Source organism: Rhincodon typus, chromosome 45, assembly GCF_021869965.1.
Source record: "Rhincodon typus isolate 14 chromosome 45, sRhiTyp1.1, whole genome shotgun sequence".
Classification (NCBI taxonomy): Eukaryota; Metazoa; Chordata; class Chondrichthyes; order Orectolobiformes; family Rhincodontidae; genus Rhincodon; species Rhincodon typus.
In genome coordinates this window covers 10,989,746-11,014,642 of record NC_063376.1, presented here as the reverse complement: position 1 = coordinate 11,014,642, position 24,897 = coordinate 10,989,746, and the positions used below count along the sequence as shown (strand labels likewise).

Sequence of the window (24,897 nt, the reverse complement as noted above, 5' to 3'; positions counted from 1 at the left end):
GAAGGTCAACATGGAATGCTTTGAATACCTTGTGCGTTAGTCAGTGGATGTGAGGGGGCATTGTATTTATGAGGACAGATAGCTGGGTGGTGTTGAACACAGGATTCCTATCAAAATGTGTATTCGTGAACATTTGGATCTCAACAAATATGTGAGTTGTGACATTAGGAAAAAGATGCACACTTCTCTGGTGTGGAGTTTAATAGGACAAGTGCGGAGAGTGTTGTGGCAGCAGCTCTCCCATATTTTGATGAACAACTTTGATGAACAGGATGTTTCTCACTTTGCCCTCTAATGCTTTCATCCTTTGATGTCCCCTGAATGCTAACAGTTTATGTGAAGTTCCTCTCATATCCGTACGGTTGGGATTATCATTTTGTCTTTGGCTATCACTCTGCCTTTGGTTCGCACCGGTGCCTCACAGTCCTGGGTTCAATTCCAGCCGTGGGTGACTGTGTGGAGTTTGCCCATTCTTCCCTGTGTCTGCGTGGGCTGCCACTGGGTGCTCTGGTTCCACCCCCCACCCCTCAACAGTCCAAAGATATGCAGGTTAATTGGATTGGCCATGGGAAATGCGGGGTTAATGGAATAGGGTGGGGGAGTGGGTCTGGGTGGGTTGCTCTTCAGACGGTCGGTGTAGTCTCGATGCGCCAATTGGCCTCTATCTGCCCAGTAGGGATTCTGTTATTCTATATTTTCAGACCGATTTACTGTGAGACCCACAGTGTTAAAACCACGGATTGCAGTTCCCCGTCGACGCTGTCGTATCTCCGTTATAATATCTGGTCCAAAGAGCTCAGAAAGTCAGAAATTTGGAGGTAGAATAGAACTTTTGACTGATCAGAAGGTAAGTTGGTTTGGGAGGACTGCTGCGCAATTTGCTCAGATAATATATTTGGTACTGATTAATTTTGCAGCAAGGTTGGGACAAGCTGTGAGACATAGCAACTCCATTCTATTATTTAGATGTTAATAAAGATTGATATAGAACTGGAAATATTGACAATATTTGATGTCTGTGTCAGATTAGATTTTGAGCAACCATTTTTGAATCAGTCTCCACAGTTCACTTGCCAGTGATCATTGCATTTCACTTTGTGATATGTGTCTTCCTTTTGAGGAAGATATTTTGATGAGATACATGCATCAGTCAGTTTTAAGGCAATATATAAAAAATAAAAATACAACCAGTATTAGGGATAAAAATGTTTTGACAAATATCCAGCTTTAGTGCCTGCGCTATTATCACTATAATTAATAATTGAATTGGAGAGCATTACATAGAAACAGCAGTGCAAAACACAGAACATTAACATAGTGTTTTAATATATCATATAAGACTCTGCCATTGCCATGTGTCCGAAGCTGTAATGAGTATTCCTGACCAAAGAACTTCAGTTGTTTTCTCTCTCATTTGTGAAAATATCATGTACATATTTTGCATTGCAGGGCTGTACTTAGCTTTCTCTCAGCAAAATTCAAGAGAACTTTTTCAGTTGTGTTACATTAAATATAGAACATTGTGAATGAGCTATTTTACCTTCAACATAACAATTCGATTCGCCCACCATCTGTGTCTTCATGTCATGAACAGTTCACTAGTTAAAATTCCAGAATTGGGAGCATTTCACTCCAGTTAATGTGATAGTGAAAATATCCCGACTCTGTCTGGTCTGCAAACTTTGTCACTTTTTTTTGTACCACACCTTCTGACCTACCAACACCACCGCAAGTTAACTCTAAACTGTGACACACTCAGGATTGATTTACTTGCATTTACGTAAGCCTTGATTATCCTTACATCAATCAGATGTGCCTCTTTATTTTTTTTTTTTTACTTACTGGAAATAAATGTTTAGCTCTTACACATATAAATTATGAACACATATTCACAATTTTCTGAAGAAGGGTCCAGACCCGAAAAGTCAGCTTTCCTGCTCCTCTGATGCTGCTTGGCCTGCTGTGTTCATCCAGCTCTACACCTTGTTATTTCACAATAAGGAGTCCTTGTAAATTTGGAGTCAGTCAGATTGAAACACTCTTTGATTTCATACTGAAGACGGTTCTAGCTGTTATAGGTGAATCTTCTCATTGTTGTTGTTTTGCAGGAGCTCTTCTGGGTTGTCCCCTAGGCCACAAAATCTGCAGCAATCTCATCAATGCCCTTTCTTCTAGCATCATTTCCAAAGTTTGCTAGTGACTGCAAATGTTCAGCACCATTTACGACTCCTTAGATAATAAAGGGATGTGTCTCCATGTGCAGTAAGATAACATCTAGCTTGGGCTGACCATCGCATTCACAGCAGACAATCAGACAATGACCATCTCCAAAATGTGAAAATCTACCAGTTTCCCATTGTCTTGCTATGACATTGCCATCACTGTATGCCTGACTATCAACTACCTGAGCCAACCATTGAGAGAAAAATGAATTGATTCATCCGTACAAGTGCTGTGCCCACAGGAAAGCACCTAGCAAACCCATGACCTCCACCATGCAAAAGAACAAGTTCTGCAGATGCATAGAAACATCATCACATGCAAACTGTCTTTCAAACCAGATTTCATTCTGACTTGGAAATATATCGTTGATCCATCACAGCTGCTGGGCAGATATTCTGGAACTTTCTTCCAAAAATAACATGGGTTTTCCTGCGCCCCAGGTAAGGCAGATGCCCATCACCATCACATATGATTAGAACGGGACAATGAATACTGCCTAGTCATCAAAGCTTACATTCCAGGAGCGTATTTAAAAATAATCATTTTTCCCAAAAGTCTTTGAATCCAAGGGTTGCTTAACGTCCAAGGGAGATTCCTGTGTGTGTGAGAGAACAGGACGAGTGTCCAAGGTGAAAGGGTGCTGAGGTCTTGCCCAATTCATGGCGATGGATATCCCAGGGGATAGTCCATTTCATGGGCTATTTTGCCTAGTGTAATGAATTTCCCAACTTGCGCTGGTCTCAAAACCCAGAGCCTGATTCTCTTTTCTAGGTAAGATGTCTTCAGTGTAAGTCCACGTGTTTGGTGTTCCATACTCCAAGACACTACGCTGAATCGAGTGGATGACCTTGTAGCTTTGAAAGTGGGTCCACTTTAGGAATCTCGTATTTGTGTCTGCAATTATTGAGGCAAACCTCAGCTGTGGAGCAAAACCGAAAATGGGAATTTTGCAATCAATATCTGTGTTAGGTGCTTCCCTTTGTCTGCTTTACCAATTCCATGTGTCTTTGTGTGGATGCTGTGGGGTGAAGGGCAATTCCAGCCAGTTAGGGCAACCTATACAGCAGATGAAATCAGCTGCTGACTACCCCAGTAAAATATTGAGCATTGACCATTTTTCTGAAAGTAACCCACTGCTCATGTTAAGAGTGCAAATGATTCATTCAGTGCAGGTTTGCTGTTCTGGTGCAGATTCTTGAATCTTGATATGACACAGAACAACAATAAATGTTTATGCTAAAATGCATCACTTACAGTCTGGGTCAGGCACAAACAATGTTTTATCAGTCTCTTTTCCTTTTCTCTCTCTTACAGTCAATCTAGTGGCGATTGTATTCTTGACCGGGGAAGAGTGTAGGCTTTCTACATGCATCACTCCCTATCTGATGGCCATGGAAGTATCTGATCTCCTGTTCATTATCTTTGCTGTCTTACTCGATTTGTTTATTTATAGTTATTGTTCACAATGTTTCCTGGACATCACTCCTGTTGTACTACTATCTGTGCCCTGAATTACCTATCCATTGATTGCTCTGTTTGGTGCACTGTTGCTTTTTTTAAATCATTTTGTTGCATTTGTTTTCATCAAATGAAAACTAATTTCTGCACAGGGAAAATTGCAAGGAGAGTTTTAGCAACAATATGCACTTAAAAAAAAAATTCCTATTTGCATTCGATTTAAGCCTAGAAAGTTCATCAACAATGTTACTGTTCTACCAAGTGAAGTTACTCATGAAGAACTTCAATGGATTAGTTTAAGATATTTTGAAAAAAAATACAAACAATTTTCCCATTCGCTTTTATTCTCTTGCTCAATGTTCTGACAGTGAGACACATCTTCGAGGCGATTAAGGTGCATAAGGGACTGAAGGGTCAGAGGAAGATAGAGAATGATCCAGAGATAGAGAGCAGAAAGAATTCTGTAATTTCACTGTTTGCCTTATCAGGCTTCATACTTCTCTGGTTGCTGTATATTTTATGTTTCTTTGATGCCTGTTATCACTTGGATGACTATGCTTTTGATTTCTTTGAACAAATCACATAAATACTGTGGGACTTAAGTTGCCACACAAATTTATTTATTTATATGGTGACACAGAAAATAATTCAGACACCAGACAACGTATGCTGCGAAATATTGAGTTATAAACATTATTCAGTTGACTGGTAAATGCAAATGACTGAGATGCAACATTAGATGCAGCTTATTAATGGTATGAGGTGTTCCAGTTGAGGCATTGAACCAAAGGAAAGGAGGACTAGTGACATGACAACATTCCTTTTCATTTGGGTGAGGAGTGAATCTGAGGAGAAAAAGACAGGAGGATAAAGTAAAGCAGTGCTACCAATGAACAACTGTTAGTAGAAAGTTGAACAACAGGAGCAAGCATAACTGAATGTGGAATCAGATATTTTTAAAAAAAATGTCCAAAGCCATCAGTTTTCAGTGAGAAAACCAGATACTTCTGCAAAGTCCCAGGGTCAAAAAAGCAATGACAGGCTTCCCTCCACACTTCCTTGCTGAATTCTCTGATCCACATATCTGTACAATGGTACTGTTGAGCTGAAGTGTGTTTATTTCAATACAAAAAGTATTATAGGTAGGCAGATGAGCTTGGAGCCGGGACCAGAATATGGGACTATGATGTTGCGCAGAGCCTTGGATGAGAGAGGGGCAAGACTGGTTGCTCAGCATTCCAGGGTTTCATTGTTTTAGACAAGATAGAGGGGAAGGTAAAAGAGGTGGACAAGTTGCACTCAGAGGACATACTGGAGGGCTCACCCACTGAGGTAATATGGGTAGACCTCAAAGATAAGATGGGGGCAATCACTCTGATAAGACTATACCCATCAAATGTCCCCCAACAGCCATCAAAAGATTGAGGAACAAATATATAGGCAGATTATGGAAAGATGCAATAAAAACAGAGTTGTCATAATGGTTGACTTTTGACTATTAACTGAGACTCCCTTAGAGCAAGAGGCTTGGACAGGGGAAAATTTTGTTAAGAGCATCCAAGAGCATTTCTTGAAACAGTATGTGGATAGTCCAACTAGAGGGACCATACTTGACCTTGTATTGGCTAATGAGCATGGCCAGGTGACTAACCTTCCTGTTATAGAGCATTTTGGAAACAGCGATCACATCTCCTTAAGTTTTAAGATAGCTATGAACAAGGATAAGTCAGGACCTCACAGAGGGGTACAAAATTGGGGGAAGGCAAATTATGTCAATATTAGGCAGGAACGAGTGAATGTTACTTGGTTGGAGCTGTTATCAGGCAAGTCTACATTTGACATGTGGGAACTGTTTAAAGACCTGCTGATGGAAGTTCAAGACTGTTGCATTCCAGTAAGAAGAAAGGTGAAGGATGGCAAGGCAAGGGATCCTTGGATAACGAGGGTGGTTGTAAATTTAGTCAAAAGGTAAAAAAGCATATTTAAGGTTTAGGGAGCCAAAATTGGACAGGGCCTGTGAGGAATATGGGGAAAGCAGGAAAGTACTCAAGCAGGAAAATAGAAGAACAAGAAAGGACCATGAAATGACCTTGGAAAGTAAGGCTAAAGAGAATCCCCAGGCATTCTATAGATACATTAAAACAAGAGGATAACTAGGGAGAAGGTAGGAGGGAACTTGTGCTTGGAGGCAGAGGATGTGGGTGAGATCCTAAATGAGTACTTTGCACCAGTATTCACCCAGGAGGAGGATATAGAGAACATTGAGATTTGTGTGGAGTATACTAATATGCTAGGACTTTTGAGATCAAGAAGGAGGTGGTGTTGGATCTCTTGAAGAGCATTAAGGTGGCTAAGTCCCCAGATCCTGATGGTATCTACCCCAGGTTATTGAGAGAGGCAAGAAGGGAGATTGCTGGGACCTTGACCAAGATCTGTGTTTCCTCCCTAGCCACCGGAGATGTCCCGGAGGACTGGCAAGTAGCTAGTGTTGTTCCTCTGTTCAAGAAGCGAAAAAGGGAAAACCAAGCAAACTATAGATTGGTGAGTCTCACATCCGTAGTTGGGAAGCTATTGGAAAGCATTTTAGGAATAGGATTCATGCATATTTGGAGAAACATGGCCTAATTAGGGATAGTCAGCATGGCTCTGTGCAGGGAAAGTCATGTCTTACTAACTTGATTGAATTTTTCATGTCTACAGAAGACAGAGGGTAATGGTGAAAGGGTGTTTCTCAGGCTGGAGGTCCATAACTATTGGTGTTTCACAGGGATCCATACTGGGACCTCTGCTATTTGTGGATGTTTCTCCACTTCGCAGAACACCTACAATCTGTCTGCAAAAAAAGAAGAACGTGAGCTTCCAGCTACGTACCACTTCAACACATCATGCTGTTCCCTGGCCAACATTTCTGTCTCAGGTTTGCTGCAGTGTTCCAGTGAAGCTCAGCGCATGCTGGGAGAACATTGCAGCCTTCTAGCCTCAATATTGAGTTCAACAACTTTAGCATTTGAGCTCTCCTATGTCCTTACCCCAACCACCACACACCAGACCTTGTTATCACAAAGTCTGCTATTACACACAACCCACTGTTACCCACTAACAGTCCCCATTAATAACTATTCATCCTTGTAGCCAGATCGTTACCATTCCTTTGTCTGTCCAACTGTACTTCTGTCTCTTTGGGCTCTATCCCCACCTATCGTTTACTCTTCACCCACTCCCCCCTCCCTATCTTCTGCATATAAACTGACATTTTCCTAGCTACCATCAGTTGTGAGGAAAGGTCACTCAACCTGAAACTTTAACTCTGATTTCTCTCCACAGATGCTACCAGACCTGCTAAGCTTTTCCAGCAATTTCTATTTTTGTTTAACAACCCATCACCTCAGTCTTAAAAACACGCAATGACTTGGCCGACACAACCTTCTGTGGCAATGAGATCCAAAGAGTTCCATTTCATCTGGCTGAGGAAATTCCTCCTCACCTTAGTTCTAAAGGGCTGTCCCTTCACTCTAAGTCTTCTCCCCAGGTCCTAGTCACCCCTGCCAATAGAAATACCTTCTCCACATTCAGTCTATCCAGACCTGTCAGTATTCTGTAAGTTTAAATCAGATCTGCCCCATCAGGGGAAGTGATGGCCTAGTGGTATTATCACTGGGCTGTTGATCCAAAGACTGGGATATCCTTCTGGAGCTATGGGTTCGAAACCTGTCATGGCAGATGGTGGAATTTGAATTCGATAAATATCTAGAATTAAGAGTCTCATGATGACCATAAATCCATTGCTTGGAGGTTAAAAAAAACCCCATCTGGTTCACTAATGCCCTTCAGGGAAGGAAACTGCCATCCTTACCTGGTCTGGCCTACATGTGACTCCAGACCCACAGCAATGTGGTTGACTCTTAACTGCCCTCTAGGCAATTAGGGATGGGCAATAAATGCTGCCTGGCCAGCAAGCCCTCATCCTGTGAATAAATGAAGGGGAAAAAAAAATCCTTCTAAACTCCATTGAGTTTCAACCCAGAGTCCTCAACTGCTCCTCATACAACAAGCTTCACATCATTCTTGTACATAGAACATAGCACAGTACAGGCCCTTCAGCCCACGATGTTGTGCCAAACTTTTACCCTAAACCTAAGGTCTATCTAACCTCCACCCCGACCTTATACTATCATCCACATGCTTATCTAATAGCTGCTTAAATGCCCTTAATGAGGCAATGCATTCCATGCCCCTACCACTCTCTGAGTAAAGAACCTACCTCTGTCGCCTCCCCTATATCTACCTGCACTCACTTTAAAACTATGCCCCCTCATAATAGCTAGGAAAAAGTCTCTGGCTGTCCACTCTATCGATACCTCTGATCATTTTGTACACCTCTATCAAGTTACCTCTCATCCTTCATCGTTATAAAGAGAAAAGCCCTAGCTCTCTCAACCTTTCCTCGTAAGACCTTCCCTCCATTCCAGGCAACATCCTGGTAAATCTCCTCTGCACCTTTTCCAACGCTTCCACATCTTTCTTGTAATGAGGCAACCAGAACTGGACACAATACTCCAGATGTGGCCGAACCAGGCTTTTGTATAGCTGGAGCACAACTTCACGGCTATTGAACTCAATCCCTCTATTAATGAAAGCTAACACACCATACACCTTCTTAACAACTCTATCCACCTGGGTGGCAGCTTTCAGGGAAATGTGGATATGAACCCCAAGATCCCTCTGCTCCTCCACACTGCCAAGAATCTTTCCGTTAATCCTGTGTTCTGCTTTCAAGTTTGTCCTTCCAAAATGAATCACCTCACACTTTTCAGGGTTAAACTCCATCTGCCACTTCTCAGCCCAGCTCTGCATCCTATCAATGTCCCTTTGTAACCTAGAACAGCCCTCCACACTATCCACAACTCGACCCACCTTCATATGGTCTGCGAACTTACTAATCCACCCTTCCACTCCTTCATACAAATTATTTACAAAAATCACAAATAGAAGAGGACCCAGAACACATCCTTGTGGTAGACCACTCGTAACTGAGCACCATGTTGAATATTTTCCGTCCACTACCACCTTTTGTCTTCTAAGGGTCAGCCAATTCTGAATCCAATCTGCCACATTTCCCCCTATCCCATGCCTCCTTACCTTCTGCATGAGCCTACCATGGGGAACCTTATCAAAAATCTTACTTAAATCCATGTATACCACATCCACTGCTCCACCTTCATCCACATGTTTGGTCATCTCTTCAAAGAATTCAATAAGGTTTGTGAGGCATGATCTACTCCTCACAAATCCATGCTGACTATCACGAATCAAGCTGTTCCTTTCCAAATGATCATAAATCCTACGTTTCAGAGCCCTTTCCAATAATTTGCCCACCACTGACTAACTGGCCTGTAATTTCCAGAGTTGTCCCTATTCCCTTTTTTGAACAAGGGAATGACATTTGCTACTCTCCAATCTTCTGGCACTATACCCGTGGACAGTGAGGACAAAAAGATCATCACCAAAGGCCCTGCGATCTCTTCCCTGGCTTCCCATAGAATCCTTAGATAAATCTCATCAGGCCCAGGGGTCTAATCTATCTTCAAGTTCCTCAAAATTCCTAGTACATCTTCCTTACTACATCCACCTCCTCTAGCCTACCAGCCTGTTTCACACTGTCCTCCACTACAACTAGGTTCCTTTCAGTTGTGAATACCGAAGAAAAGTATTCATTAAGAACCTCTCCTATCTCTTTAGGCTCCGTACACAAATTCCCTTTACAATCCTTGATCGGCCCTACCCTTTCTCTAGTCATTCTCTTATTTCTCGCGTGCGTGTAAAAAGCCTTGGGGTTTTCCTTGATCCTGTCTGCCAAGGTTTTCTCATGCCCCCTTACAGCTCTCCTAAGCCTTTTCTTCAGTTCCTTCCTGGCTAACTTGTATCCCGCTAGAGCCTTTTCCAATCCTTGTTTCTTAAACCTTATATAAGCATCCTTCTTCCTCTTAACGAATCGTTCGACCTCTCTTGAGAACCAAGGCTTCCTCACTCGAACGCATCTTCCCTGCCTGCTAGGGACAAACATATCGAGCACACACAGTGTGCATTCCTTAAACGGTCTCCACAATCTTTCACTGAATAAAAATTTAATCTCTCTCAGATTTAAAATTAACTGATCCAGCATCCACTATCATTTGTGGAAAAGAGTTCCAAATGTCTACAGCCCTTTATGTGTAGAAATGCTGAACTCAACTTATAACAATCCATGAAGTTGAAAAATGAAACTTCATTGAACAAGGCCAACTGTTATCTTTCAGTCATGATTTCAGAGTGCAGAAGGTGGCCATTGGCCCCACAGTGCCTGAACTGGCTCTCTGAAAGTCTTATCCATTTTTTTCCCATTCCCCTCCATTTTCCCCATAGCCAAGAATTATCTTCACAATACCAAGTAATTCATCCCTGGGTACACTCTCTAAGATGTTGGTATCTTTCCTGGAGTGTGGCACCCAGAATTTTCCACAATACTTAACTGGGCCTCACCAGTATTTTAGAAACTGTTTAGTATAACTTCCTTGCTTTTCTAGTCTCTGCAACTATTTGTAGGGTCAAGGATCCAATATTTCCCTTTTAACAGCTTTCTCAGCTTTATCTTGCTACCTTTGGAGGTCAGTGTAAATAGAACGTCAAGTCGTTATTCCTGGCCCCTTTTAAAATTCTAACATTTAGTTTGTACTATTATTCCTCATTCTTCCCACCAATTTGCTGCCTCAAATTTCATCTAACATGTGTCTTCCTATCTGTTAGCTTACTTACATCTCTCTACATCACTATTTCTCTCCCTCTCGCTTGGTGTATCTATTGCTTTCTATCTGCTCCCCAAATCTCTCCCTCTTCTCTACCTAGATGTCCCTATCTGTTCCACTATCTCCCCCTTGCTCTTGTTCCCATTCTCTCTCCCCTTCTCTTGCTGTCTCTTTATTCTCTGATCTCTCCATATCACTGTTTATCTCTATTTTTCAAACTCTTGCTCTGTCTCTGACACTGCCTCTCTAGCTCTCCCTCTCTATATATTTCTTGATCTTTCTCTCTAGCTCTCACTATTACTCCACCTCTGTCTCTCAATCTCAATCTATTGCTCTCTGTCCCCATCTCCTGTTCTACCCCCCAGCCAAAGTAAAAACCGAAAGAACTGTGTATGCTGTAAATCAGGATCAAAAACAAAGTTGCTGGAAAAGGTCAGCAGGTCTAGCAGCATCTGTGAAGGAATAAACACAGTTAACGTTTCGGATCCAGTGACCCTTCCTCAGAACAGATCCTTCTGAGGAAGGGTCACCGGACCCGAAATGTTAACTGTGTTTATTCCTGCAGAATCCCTACAGCATGGAAGCAGGCCATTTGGCCCATCAACTACACAACGACCCTCAGAACAGCACTTTCTATCAGTCCCTCCATCTGTCTCTCTCTAGCTCTCCCTAACCCAGTTGCACTCTCTATCCATTTTGCATCTCCATCCCCCGACCTCTCTCTCTTCTGTATCACGGTCTATCTCTCTCCCTCCTCACCCCCTCTCTCTTTATAGAATCCCTAAAATGTGAACGCAGGCCATGCAGCCCATTGAGTCTGCACCAACCCAAAGAGCATCCCACCCGGTTCCCTGGCTAACTCTGAGATAGTAGGAACTGCAGATGCTGATGAATCCGAGACAACAAGGTGCAGGGCTGGATGAACACAGCAGGCCAAGCAGCATCATAGGAGCAGAGAGGCTGACGTTTCGGGCCTAGATCCTTCATCAGAAAAGGGGGAGGGGAAGGGGGTTCCGAAATAAATAGGGAGAGAGTGGGAGGCGGATAGAAGAGGGATAGAGGAGAGGATAGGTGGAGAGGAAACAAACAGGTCGAAGAGGCGGGGATGGAGCCAGTAAAGGTGAGTGTAGGTAGGGAGTTAGGAAGGGGATAGGTCAGTCTAGGGAGGACGGACAGGTCAAGGGGGCGGGATGAGGTTAGTTGGTAGGAGATGGAGGTGCGGCTTGAGGTGGGAGGAGGGGATAGGTGGGAGGAGGGATAGGTGGGAGGAAGAACAGGTTAGGGAGGCAGGGACGAGCTGGACTGGTTTTGGGATGCGGTAGGGGGAGGGGAGATTTTGAAACTTGTGAAATCCACATTGATACCATTGGGCTGCAGGGTTCCCAAGCGGAATATGAGTTGCTGTTCCTGCAACCTTCGGGTGGCATCGTTGTGGCACTGCAGGAGGCCCAGGATGGACATGTCATCTGAGGAATGGGAGGGGGAGTTGAAATGGTTCGCGACTGGGAGGTGCAGTTGTTTATTGCGAACCGAGCATAAGTGTCAGAGTTTGAATTGTGTTTTGGACTGTTTTCTGTGGAAGAAAAATGAATCTGGCTACTGATGCAACAGCAAATGAAGACGTGAAAGCTCCCTGCTAAAACCTTCCTCTCAGAAGTTCAGAGAATAGAAATTAAGCTTAAGTAGTATTACTGAATTTATCTGAGTGAGTTATAGAAGTGACCCTGGTCAGCATCTTAAGAAAAATCAAAGAAACAATCATCTTTGTCTGTGAAACACACATCATGAAAACCACTTCAGTAATCTGGCCAGTTTTGTTTTCTTTTATTTATCCCTTAACTTGTGGGCAGCTCAGTGGTTAGCACTGCTGCCTCACAGGACCAGGGAGCTGGGTTCGATTCCATCCTCAGGCAACTATGTGGAGTTTGCGTGCATTTCTGTCAGGTGCACTAATTTCCTCCCACAGTCCAAACATGTGCAGGCTAGGTGAATTGGTTGCTTTAAATTGCCTGTAGTGTTCAGGGATGTGTAAGTTAGATACATTAGCCATGGGGAAGTGGGGGGAAAGGGTCTAGGTGGGATGCTTTTTGGTGGGTTAGTGTGGATTTGTGGGGTTGAATGGCCTGGATCCACACTGTGGGTATTCTATGATCTTAATTGCTGGTCATAAAGCACAGACCAATTAGACTACCTGATTGTTTAATTTGACTCTGCTAACATTACTATTAATAAACTGCCAAGTCTTTTCTTTCAGATGAAAATGTCTGGATTGATTATCCCCAGAGTCTGTCATTTGTTATTCAAACATCTGATTAGGAGTCATTGGAGATGAGGAAGAATTTATTCTTACAGAAGGTTGTAAATCTGTGAAATCCTTTATCTCAGCCTTGATTATACTGAATGACCAAACCTCAACAGTCCTCTGATAGATTTTTAAATCAGTAAGGGAATCAAGGGTTCTAGGGAAAAGCCAAGAAAATGGAGTTGGGGGATGATCGGACCAGCCATGATCTTATTGAAGGACAGAGCAATCTCAAGGGGCTGAATGGCCTACTCTTAACTTAGGTGTTCATGATTTGGCCATTCAGTGCATCATGCTCGTAGTACCCCACTCTTTCCACATATTTTTATGAAGTGAAATAGATGTGTAAGCAAGTGCACTAGGAGCCAACTGTTCCAGAAAACATAAGGGCCTTTTACATTCCATCAACTTTCAACCTATTCTTCTTTAAGAATGCAGGACTGTTACAAGAGTGAATAGCCCTAGGTTGAAATGGTTGCTTCATTCCCATTTTTATCCAAATGACAGACAACCTGGCTCCTCCTGAGGAAGGAGCAGCACTCTGAAAGCTGTGATTTCATACGTACCTGCTGAACTATAACCTTGTGTTGTGTGACTTCTGACTTTGTCCACCCCACTCCAACACTGGCACCCCTACATCAAAGTACTCAAACATGGTAAAACCTCAACCAGTCTCACCAGCAGTTAAGATTTTCCAAAACCTGATGTTTGAAAGCAGTCAGAGGCAAGATGACAGATTTCTCAATTCCAAACAAGGAAGCTTTTCCAATCAGGTATCATATTAACTGTCCTGTAACATTCCATTGCTCCAATGGGTGATCTTTCATTTAGCCACTCACAAGAGCCCTTACAAACATGAAGCTCAGATTCAGAAGGGAATGATTCACTTGTCTAGAGATCTCAAACTGAATTTGAGGGAGGAAGAGTCTGGTTGGTGGTTTTGGGTTCAAGCCCTACTCCAGAAACTGGAGCACAAGAAAAAACTTGGCTGACACCCTCAGGACAGAGAGACATACTACACTGCCAGGCGTGATGTTAAAACCATGGTCTTGATGGCATTAGGGTTAGGATGACAGTCCACATTGCTGGACCATGAACAATCTGTTGGCCCTATGTTTGAAGAAGAACTGGTTAGTTCCTGTTGCTGTCCTCGCTAGCATTTATCTCCCTACCAACATCACTGAAAGAAATCAAACCAACTGACCAGTGAATTTTCTGAATGACCCCACTTCAAAAAATGCATCATTGGCCATAAAGTACTGGGACATCCCCGTGGTCAAGAAGATACTATGTAAATGCACGCTGTTCCTACAGAGAACAAACAGACACCCACAAGTCGCTTTTTTGAATATCTTGTGTCATGTTCTATCTGGAATTAATGCATTTTAATTAAAATGTACTACAAAAGTTATGCCATATTGATTACAAATGTGTTTCCCTCCTCTCACTACTGAGGAACTCTTCCAGTCAGTGACCTTTTACATGGTGAATGGTATAAACTGCAATGTCTTCTCAGAAATATCTTTCTCTCAAGAGGAGTTGGAAAACAACACTCTTATAATCTAATCAGCCTTGTGAAATCATGTGAGTATTTGCAAAGATCCAAATTTTGAATTCCATCAAAGTGCCATCATATCTGAAAGAGGTGGAGGAAAATGAGAGTTTGTTGAAACTAATCTGACTGGCTTGCTGAACTCCAGGGGCTATGTAATCTTCGTCCTCAACTGTGCAATTTAATGGAAAAGGTTTTTAAAAAATTATGTATGCAGGTTATAAAAGTGGCTACAAAAAGCAGTGACAGATAGAAATTGAGATGACTTCAAGGGGACAAAATCCATCTCCTTGTGGATCAAAGTCTTCTGGGTTGAATTGACTTCACAGTGTTTTGTAGACTCCTGCCAACAAGATACAGTGACACTTTGCAAAACCTCAGCCAATCGCATCAGCATTTACAATTTTCCAAAACCTGGTTTTTTTTGGAAGCTGCCAAAAGCGAGATGAAAGATCTCTCAATTCCTCTAAAGGGAGCCTTTCCATTCAGTCATTCCCATCAATCATCCTGTAACTGAATCTATTGTCCACTCCTCCAAATGGGTGATCGGTCATTTGGCCACTAAAAATGGGCCCTTAAAAACATGAACCTCAGCTTCGCAAGGGAGTGAAGATTGGTCCAGAGGTCCCAAACTGAATTTTCAAGAGCGAGAGCCTAACACTATTCCACTCTCATCAAGTCCAAACCTCTAATGGAACCATCCCTTCTTTACTGTTGAGCGGGGGAAGAAGATACTCCTCACACAGGAAATAGAGCGGATACTGAACAAGGTAGCCACGGATACTCCTCAGCTTCTCGTGGACTCTCTCAGGATCCTCAGTCAGGAGGCCAGGCGCAGACACAAACTCTCGCAACTCCACCATACTTGGAGCAGAATTTGAGGGGAGACATTTAAAAACCTGAGGGGTAAGGAAGGTGGAGGAGAAAAAAAAACAAGTTTGCTACGTTATTCTGGGCTTTGAGGATATGTCTTCATAAAAGACAGAAATAGATTTTTATGCAGTAAGGAAATTAACGGTTTTGGGGGATATCCAGGAAAGTGGAGTTGAGGATGATTAGATCAGCCACAATCTCATTGAATGATGAAGCAGATTCAATAGGCCACTGGCGACTTCGGATTCTGTATCTTATCATCTAACGTTCAGAAATGGGGGCGAAAAAGAATTGCTATTCTAAAAACCATCATGATCACCCACTTGATCCTTTGTTTAACAAACACTGCTGAATGTTGCCCTGATTTCAACAGAGTTGGAGGAAAAGATTAGGGAAGTCTTAATGCAACAGTACGAGGTGCTGGTGAGACCACGTCTAAAGTACAGTGAGCAGTTTTGCTCCCCTTATTCAAGGAAAGATAGAAGTTCATTGGAGGCAATTCAGGGGAAGTTCAGCAAAGATGAAACAGATTGGAACTCTGATCATTGGAGGTGTGAAGAATGAATTGAATTGAATTAGCTTTATTGTAACGTGCATTCAAATGAGTACAGTGAAAAAAGTTTATATTTACAGTGCCATCTTAGGTACACTTCTTCAGGTACAAGATTAGTTACAATGTACCTGGCAATGTGTTAGCAACAGAGTTACAGAAAAGAAGAAAAAAGTTACATTACAGCCATATACAGATAACTGTAGGTCAAAAAAAACCAAGACAGAATCTCATTGAAACATAGAGGATTCTTAAGGGGCTTGACAGGGTAAAAGCTGAGGATGTTTTGTGCATGGTAGCGTCTAGGACCAGAGGGTATAGTGTCAGAATAGAGGGGTGCCAAGGGCTTTTCATATATTTAAGGCTGAGATAGGTAGACTCTTGATCAGTTGGAGAATCGAGGGTTGAGGCAAAAAGGCAGAAAAGTGGACAGGAGGAATGACAAATTACGTTTAAGGGTCCAAATAGCCTACTCATGTTCCTATTTCTAGTGGTCTTCTACAAAGTGTTAGCAAACATGGATTTGGATGCCACATTTGGACACCATTGTCTTCCTTGATTGGAACTGAAGAGGAGCTTCAAACTGCAAATAATGTTCAAGGGCAATGGGGGCCTTCACTTCCTCCACGTTCTAATTCTCTCCAAACTTCTAGAGTTCTGTAAAAATCAGGAATTTTATACAGCTTTTGTTCTATTTCTTGCAGCCACGATCACACGAACAGCCTCTTCATCCCACTTATTGTTAATTGTTTTACTCTTCTGGAAAGTCTTCCACTTGGACTAATTCCTATAGCAGACACCTTCTACAAACTGAATTCCCTCCCAGATTTTTAATTTAAAAGAAAATATTTTTAAATTTGTTTTTTCTTTTCTATTCATTTGTGGAACATGTGTGTCACTGGCCGTTCTGACACTTCTAGGTAGGCAGCACACAGACTGGGTCTCTTGGTCCAGAGTAAGAGAACTACCACAACACCACAAGAATCCTTGTTCAGGTATTTAACAAGTATTAGCTGGTCTTTATCACAACTAGAACCTGCAAACGTACACAGTCAACTGAAAACACTTGCAACATCGGCACTTTCACTGTGTGATACAAAACTGCTCGATGACCTCTCTTCAACAGAATACCATAACATACAGGAGTAGAAGTAGGCCATGTGGTCCATCAAGTCTGCTCCACCATTCAATGTGATGATGATTGATCTGATCATCCTCAACTCCACTTGCCTGCCTTAGCCTTTGATTCCCTTACGAATTAAAAAATCTGTCTGTCTATCTCAGCCTTGAATATACTTAATGACCCAACCTCAACAGCTCTCTGTGGTAAATACAACAGATTCACAACCCTCAGACAAAATTCCTCCTCATCTCTGTCTTAAATGTGTTATCCCTCATTCTGAGTTTAAGCTTCTAGTTCCAGGCTCTCCCACAAGAGCAAACAACCTTTCTATGTCTATCCAGTCATTAGACCTGACAGATGCTGCCAGACCTGCAGAGTTTCTAATTTCTAGTTTTGCCCCTAAGAAGGTTTCAATATTATTCTAAACTCCAGTGAGGTTCACCTTACTCAACCTTTCCTTGTTAACAGTCCCTCTATACCTGGTACCAGCCTAGTGAACCTTTTCTAGACTGCCTTCAATATCAGTCTTTAAGTAAGGAGCCCAGCGCAAAATGGCAGCAGAGTAATAGGGCTGTAAGCGGGCTCTTGCCCATCCACTCCCATCTGCTTTCCTTCTTTGTTTTACTTTTGCTTCTGATCTTTAGTTTTATTTTCCTTTTCTTTTGGACCTTTTGTAAATTCTTTTCTGCGGCGGGTTGGTCTACAGCGCCAGCGTTGGCAGTGAGAATGGGCTGCCTACGGAGTGGCTAAAGTGGTTTCTCCCAGCAATCGGAGGACATTCTCGTGGCAATTGGAGGCGGCACGGATGTTCTCCCGGTGACAGGAGGCCAGCGGCAGGTGGGTGCGTTCTCCCACCAATCAGGGCTAACAGCAGCGGCAACAGCAAAGCTTCTCCAGTGACTGGGGACAGTGGCAGCGCACTCTTCAAGACAGCAGTACCAGCAAGGCAACATTTGCAGCCGAAGTGGGACTCATGGCCAGGCTGCAGCCTGAATTGACAGAATCAGTCAAGCGGGCCCAGTGGCGAAGAGATGGTGCTTAAAATGGGGCGACTGCCACGACGGTGGGTCGGGATGAGGTGGCAGGGAGGCCTCCCTTGAGGCTCGGTTGCTGGTGTGGACTGGATTGGAAAGACTTAAATTATGAACTTTTTACTTTGTTTTATTTTTCTAATTTATTCCTATGACCTATAATGCTGTTCTATTTATTTACTTTTCTGACATATTTTCCTACGAATTTGATGTCAAGTACCTGTACATAGGTACCTTAAGATGACGGTGTAATGCAGCGACTGTAAACTTTTCACTGTGCTCATTTGGGTACATGACAATAAAACTAATTCAATTCAATTTGATTCAAAACTGTTCACAGTATTCCAGCTGTGGACTCACTAGTATCTTGTTTAGTTTCAGCAAAACGCCTCTCTTCTAACACTCCAAGTGAAAATCTCTCACCAGCTACAGTCATTGGCCACCCTTGCGCTTATATTAAAGGACCTCCCCAAACTTTTCCCCTCCACCTCTCTGAATGCCCACCGAATATAATGAGCATAGCTAAGGTGAACAGCCATGGTCTTTTCCCCAGGATACAGAAGTCAAAACTAGAGGGCATAGGTCTAAGATGAGAGGGGATAGATTTAAAAGGGACCCTTTCTACAGAGGGTGATGTGTATATGGGACAAGCTGTCAGAGGAAGTGGTAGAGGCAGGTACAATTTACAACATTTAAAAGACATTTGGGCAGGTACATTGATAGAAAAGGTTTAGAGGGATGTCAGCCAAACAGATCAGATGGGATTAATTCAGTTCATGAAACCTGGTTGGCATGGACGAGTTGGCCTCAAGGGCTGTATCACTCTAAAAATGCTTTCATTGATTTTTCCAACCATGTCTTTGAGATCCTCTGCTGCTGCTCCACCTATACTTCATCTGGGTTAGATACCTCATGTGCATTAAAAAGGCACCAAAGTAAAGGTGAGCTTGACAAAGCATCTAAGCCAAAGCACTGAATATTTTCAAGAAGGAATTAGATATAGTTCTTTGCGATCAAAGGATATGGGGAGGAAAAGGGAACAGGGGACTGAGTTGGATGATCAGCCAGGATCATATAATGGCAGAGCAGGTTCAAATGGTTGAATGGATACAGCTGCTCTTATCTTCTAGGTTTCTATCTGCAATTCTCAATGGAGATCACCTCATCAAATGGGACTAGCTAATGCTTACCGACCCTGTGACCTCCACCACAAGAGGGAGCAGCGGAAAACCTACCATCAACAGGCCTCACTTCTATGCCACATGCTATCCCACCATGGCCATTCCTTCAGTGTAGTTGGGGACGTTTTGGAATTTCTTTCATATCAGCATCTTCCCTGAACAGACTAACACACTTCCACATGGTGGCTGACCTTCCATGCAAATGCACGCACACGTATACACAACTAGACGTACACACAAGTAACATTTGCACCATACAAATGCCAGGTAATGACTCTCTAATCTAATGCCCGTTGCCATTCAATGGTGTTACCATCACTGAATCGCTCACTATCAGCATCCTGAAAGTTACTGTTGACCAGAAACTCAGCTGGACTAACCACAGAAACGTTAGCTACAAGAGCATATCAGAGGCTAGGAATACTGCGGTGAGTAACTTAGCTCCTGACTCATCATAAAATCCCTAGTGTGGAAGCAGGCCATTCGGCCCATTCAGGCCAAACCAACCCTCTGAAGAGCATCCCAACCAAACCCACCCCACACACTCTCCCTGCATTTCCCACACTAGACACTGTGGGCAATTTAGCATGGCTAATCCACCCAACCTGCACATCTTTAGACTGTGGGAGGAAACCCGCACGGACACAGAGAACGTGCAAATTCCACACAGACGCCCGAGGCTGGAATTGAACCCGGGTCCCTAGCACTGAGGCAGTGTGTTAACCATTGAGCTACCACCTCCCTATTTCACACAGAAGTATCAAACTGCCCGTGCAGACTTGGAATCATAGAATCACTGCAGTGCAGAAAGAGGGTGAGGGCCAGGCCCCACTCTATCCCGGTTATCCTGCATTTACCATGGCTAATCCACTAGACCACACATCTTTGGACTGTGAGATGAAACTGGTGCACCCGGAGAAAACCACACAGACACAAGGAGAATGTGCAAACTCCACAAAGCATGTCCACCATCTATGAGGCACGAGTCAGGAATGTGTTCGAATTCTCCCCACTTGCCTGGATGAGTATCCCCCCAACAACACTCAAGAAGCTCAACACCTTTCAGGGCAAAGTAGCCCACCCGATTGACACCACATTCACAAACATCCAATTCTTCTACCACCGACACTCAGTAGCAGCAGTGCTATTCACCAAAGATCTTTAGATAGCACCTAAAACCCAGAACCACTCGCACCTAGAAGACAAGGGCAGCAGATACATAGGAACACCACGACCTGCAAGCTCCCTTCCAAACCATATACCATCTTGACTGAGAAATATATTGCCATTCCTTCACTGTCGCTGGGTCAAAATCCTGGAATTCCCCCCCAAGGCCATTGTGGGTCAACCTCCAGCACATGGCCTGCAGCAGTTCAAGGAGACAGTTCACCACCACCACCTTCTCAAGGATAACTAGGGACATGCAATAAATGCTGGCCAGCCAGTGATACTCACATCCCATTTCCCACACTAAGACACAAACATACAACCACACCAGGACATATGCACATCCCCAGACACAAACACACATACATTGAGAACCATATACACACGCACATTCACCGCACCGAGTCACCCCCAGACTAAAGACACACAGACCAATCCAGGTACCTACAAAGAGAGACACACCCACGCATCTCTACAACTCCCACACAGACACACATACCTATCCACACCCCCAGCATTGATACACCCCCAGCATTGATATACACAACCTCCAACACCAAAACACCCTACAGTGAGAGTCACAGCCTCGAGACACACCCACGTACTCCTCCAACCCTGCACCAAGATACACAGACACCCATACGTACTGAGACACACCCCATTTCAAACCAAAAAGAAACACAAAAACCCACACCCCCAAAAGAGAAACACGTAGCATGAGAACACACGCACACCACAATCCCAAACCAAGACACTCTGACACCCCCACCCTGAGACACGAACATAGGAAATACATGCAAAAGTCAACAATCTGGCTTCTCAAGCCAGCTGTACCATTCAATATGGCTGATCTTTTCATGGACTCAGCTCTACTTACCTGTGCTCAACATAACCTTTAATACCTTTACTGGTCAAAAATCTATCTTTGCTTCGAAAACATTCAACTGCTTCATTGGACAGGGATGTCCACAGAATTCCAGAAGTAAATCACCTTTGGGTGAACAAGTTCCTCCTTAACTCAGTCCTAAATCTCAGTCCTCTCTTTACTCAGAGTTGTAAGGGCGTGGAATGCCCTGCCTGCAAAAATAGTAGACTCGCCCACTTTAAGGGCATTTAAATGGTCATTGGATAAACATATGGATGATAATGGAATAGTTTAGGTTAGATGGGCTTCAGATTGGTTTCACAGGTCGGCGCAACATCGAGGGCCGAAGGGCCTGTACTGCGCTGTAATGTTCTATGTTCTAACTCGGCTCCCCCTTATTTTGGGGCGATGCCCCCTAATTCTAGTTTCACCGACCAGTGAAAACAACCTCCCTGCTTCTATCTTATCTATTCCCTTCATAATTTTATAGGTTCCTGTAAGATTCACCACCCTCCCCTCATTCTTCTAAATTCCAATGAGTAAAGTCCCAGTCTACTCAATCTCTGCTCATAAGCCAAGCTCCTCTCAACTCTGAAATCAACCTAATGACCCTCCTCTGCACCCCCTCTAGTGCCAGTACATCTTTTCTCAAGTAAGGAGACCAAAACTGTACACAGTACTCCAGGTGTAGCCTCACCAGCACCATATATACAGCTGCAGCATAGTCTCCCTGTGTTTAAACTCCATTCCTCTAGCAATGAAGGACAATATTCCATTTACCTTCTTAATTACCTGCTGCAACTGCAACACAATGTGATGCATGCACAAGGTCACCCAGATCCCTCTGCACAGCAGCATGCTGCAATTTTTCACCATTTAAATAATTGTTCATTTTGCTGTTATTCCTACCAAAATGGATGACTCACATTTACCCACATTGTACTCCATCTACCAGACCCTTGCCCACTCACTTAACCTACCTATATCCCTCCGCAGACTTTCAATGTCCCGTGCACATTTTGCTCCACCACTCATCTCAGTGTCATCTGCAAACTTTGACATAACTACACTTGGTCCCCAACTCTGAATCATCGATGTAAATTGTAATCAATTGTGGTCCCAACACTGATCCGAGGCACACCAGTCACTGATTGCCAACCAGAAAAACACCAATTTATTCCCAATCTTTGCTTTCTGTTAGTTAACCAATCTTGTATTCATGCTAATACATTACCCATAATGCCATGCACCTTTACCTCATGCAGCAAACTTTTATGTGGTACCTTGTCAAATGCATTCTGGAAATCCAGATATGTACAACCCACACTGAGACATCCTCACACCCCCACACCAAGACACACCTGACACGAGAAACCCATACGTGCCCACACACTGAAATACACAAACATACACATTCTCAGCCTCACACCGACACACACAATACCCCCACCTACCCACATACACGCACACCCACATGGCCACGAAGAGACACAAACACCCACACAGAGACAGAGACAATCACACACCCACACACTGATGGCAGGTCTGGGTGCAATTTTAGAATGGGGTCCTACAATGGGGCCCACCTGATCATAAATGGCTGCATTGGTGGTAGCTGTGGCATTCCAGATCTCCTGGAAACATCGGTCACTTACAGGATCTTCAACCTCAGCCATCTGGTCATCGGTCAGGCCAAGGTGTACTCTGCAGGAGGAGAGAGAAGCATTGAATCTAAAAGCACCAAGAAGCTGAACATACTTCACACAGGTTCTTCACGCAGAGAGTGGTGGGTGTGTGGAATGTACTGCCGGCAGTGCTAGTGGAGTCAGATACTTTAGAGACTTCTAAGTGACTCTTGGATAGCCACATGGAGGATAGTAAAATGTAGGGTATGCAGGGTAGATTGATCTTAGTAGGATAATAGGTCGGCACAACATCGTGGGTCAAAGAGCCTGCACTGCGCTGTTCTGTTCTATGTTCTATGTTCTATACTAACCACAGACAGACATCTGCAAAAGTCCCCTCCATCTACTGCTTCCTGACCCAATAATGGGTTCCTGGCCTGTATTTCCACAGATTTTAGAACTATCTTCCTCATCTTTATATCTATGCAACAAAACAGTGTTAAATGACATCCTAAGGACTAGCTATTGTTACTCCTGGTTTTTGGAAACTGCTTTTGGATTGGTAAATGCCCTGCGACACCACCTTTGGTATAATGAAGAGGTTCTCATTAAGGAAGCAGCTGAAGATGTTTGGGCCTAGGACACCAACCTAAGCTCATAAGGTCCTCGTGGTGCAGTGGTAGTGTCCCTACCCCTAGGACCGGCAAGCCCAGGTTCAATCTCTCACGCTCAAGAGGTATGTAATACCATCTCTGAACTGGTTGATTAGAAAAATAGATTAAATTTTAAAAAAAAAAAAACATATCTGGAGCTGTGATGACTGACCTCCAACAACCAAACCATCTTCCTCTGTGCCAGGTGTGATTCCAACCAACACAGATTTCTACCCACCCTATTTTGACTTCTTGCAACTTCAAGGATTTTGACCTAGTGAATATTAGAGAATAGTGAGTAACTCATTTCCTGACTGCCAAAGCCTGACCACCATCTACAAGGCACAAGTCAGGAGTGTGACAGAATACTCTCCAGTTGGCTGATGGGGTGTAGCTCCAATAACATTCAAGGAGCTCAACACTATCCGGGACAAAGCAACCCACTTCATTGGCACCACATCCACAAATATTCACTCCCTCCACCATCAACACTCAGCAGCAACAGTGTACACCATCTACAAGACACACTTCAGAAATTCACCCAGGCTGCTTTGACAGCACCTTCCAAATCCCTGACCACTTCATCCAGAAGGACAAGGGCAACAGACAGATGGAGACAACACCATTTGCAAGTTCCCCTCCAAACCACACACCATCCTGACTCGGAAATATATCGCTGTTTCTTCACTGTTGCTCGGTCAAAACCTTGGAATTCCATCCCTAATGGCACATGAGCTGCAATGGTTCAAAAATACTGCTCACTGACACCATCTCAAGGGCAACTAGGGACAGGCAATAAATGCTAACCAACTGGAGGCCAACATCCAGTCAAAGAGTTACAGGAAAAGTGAAGATGGATCAACAAACTCACTTAAAACATTGGAGTCGGAGGCGACGGGCAAACTTTCCAGCTTGGTATTCTTCACCATCCATTACAGATGCCTCCATCTCAGTGTCTTCCACAAGAACAGCCATCTCACTGTCCCGTTTCCCCAACATACTGCGGTCATTGATGTTTGCTGAACCTGGCGAGAGATGGCAGGACATCAATGCTGATCTCTGACAAGGCAAAGATCAGTTGGTTGCCAAACCTGTCCCATCGCAGCACTGCATATAAACACACCATCATCAAATCCCACTGTTCCCTCACCTCCATCCCTTTAGTGGGCCAATTTAGAAAAACGGACAGGAGAATGTCTCCCTCTAAAAAGGATGATGAGGAGGACATTCTCCTGTTGAGCCCAACATGGATCTTAACATTTACACAGAAATATAGAATACAGAGAACATATGGCACTTCAAGCCTGCTCCTCCATTCAATATAATCACGGCTGATACATCTAACTCAGTATCCTATTTCCACTTTCCCCCCGATGTGGCAGATAGAGTTTAACCTGAGCAAGTGTGAGGTGCTGCACTTTGGGTGATCAAATGTTAAGGGAAGTATACAGTTAATGGCAGGAGCTTGAACAGCATTGATGTACAGAGGGATCTTGTGGTTCAAGTCCATAG

General features: G+C 43.5%; 1 protein-coding gene across 4 annotated transcripts in view; it reads right to left on the bottom strand.

Annotated features, from left to right (window-relative positions):
• Positions 1–4,279: 4,279 nt before the first annotated feature.
• LOC109920481 (phospholipase D2-like) overlaps positions 4,280–24,897 on the bottom strand; it is a 105,956-nt gene continuing 85,338 nt past the window's right edge. For 3 of the 4 annotated variants that reach the window (XM_048620133.1, XM_048620135.1, XM_048620134.1), the window contains exons 23-26: positions 24,257–24,410; positions 22,694–22,811; positions 15,004–15,216; positions 4,280–4,526 (exon numbers count right to left, since the gene is read on the bottom strand). In XM_048620133.1, coding sequence (XP_048476090.1) covers positions 4,506–4,526; positions 15,004–15,216; positions 22,694–22,811; positions 24,257–24,410 — 506 coding nt within the window. In that variant the 3' untranslated portion in view covers positions 4,280–4,505. The remainder of the gene's footprint in view (positions 4,527–15,003; positions 15,217–22,693; positions 22,812–24,256; positions 24,411–24,897) is intronic. The other variant, XM_048620136.1, reaches the window with a different exon arrangement.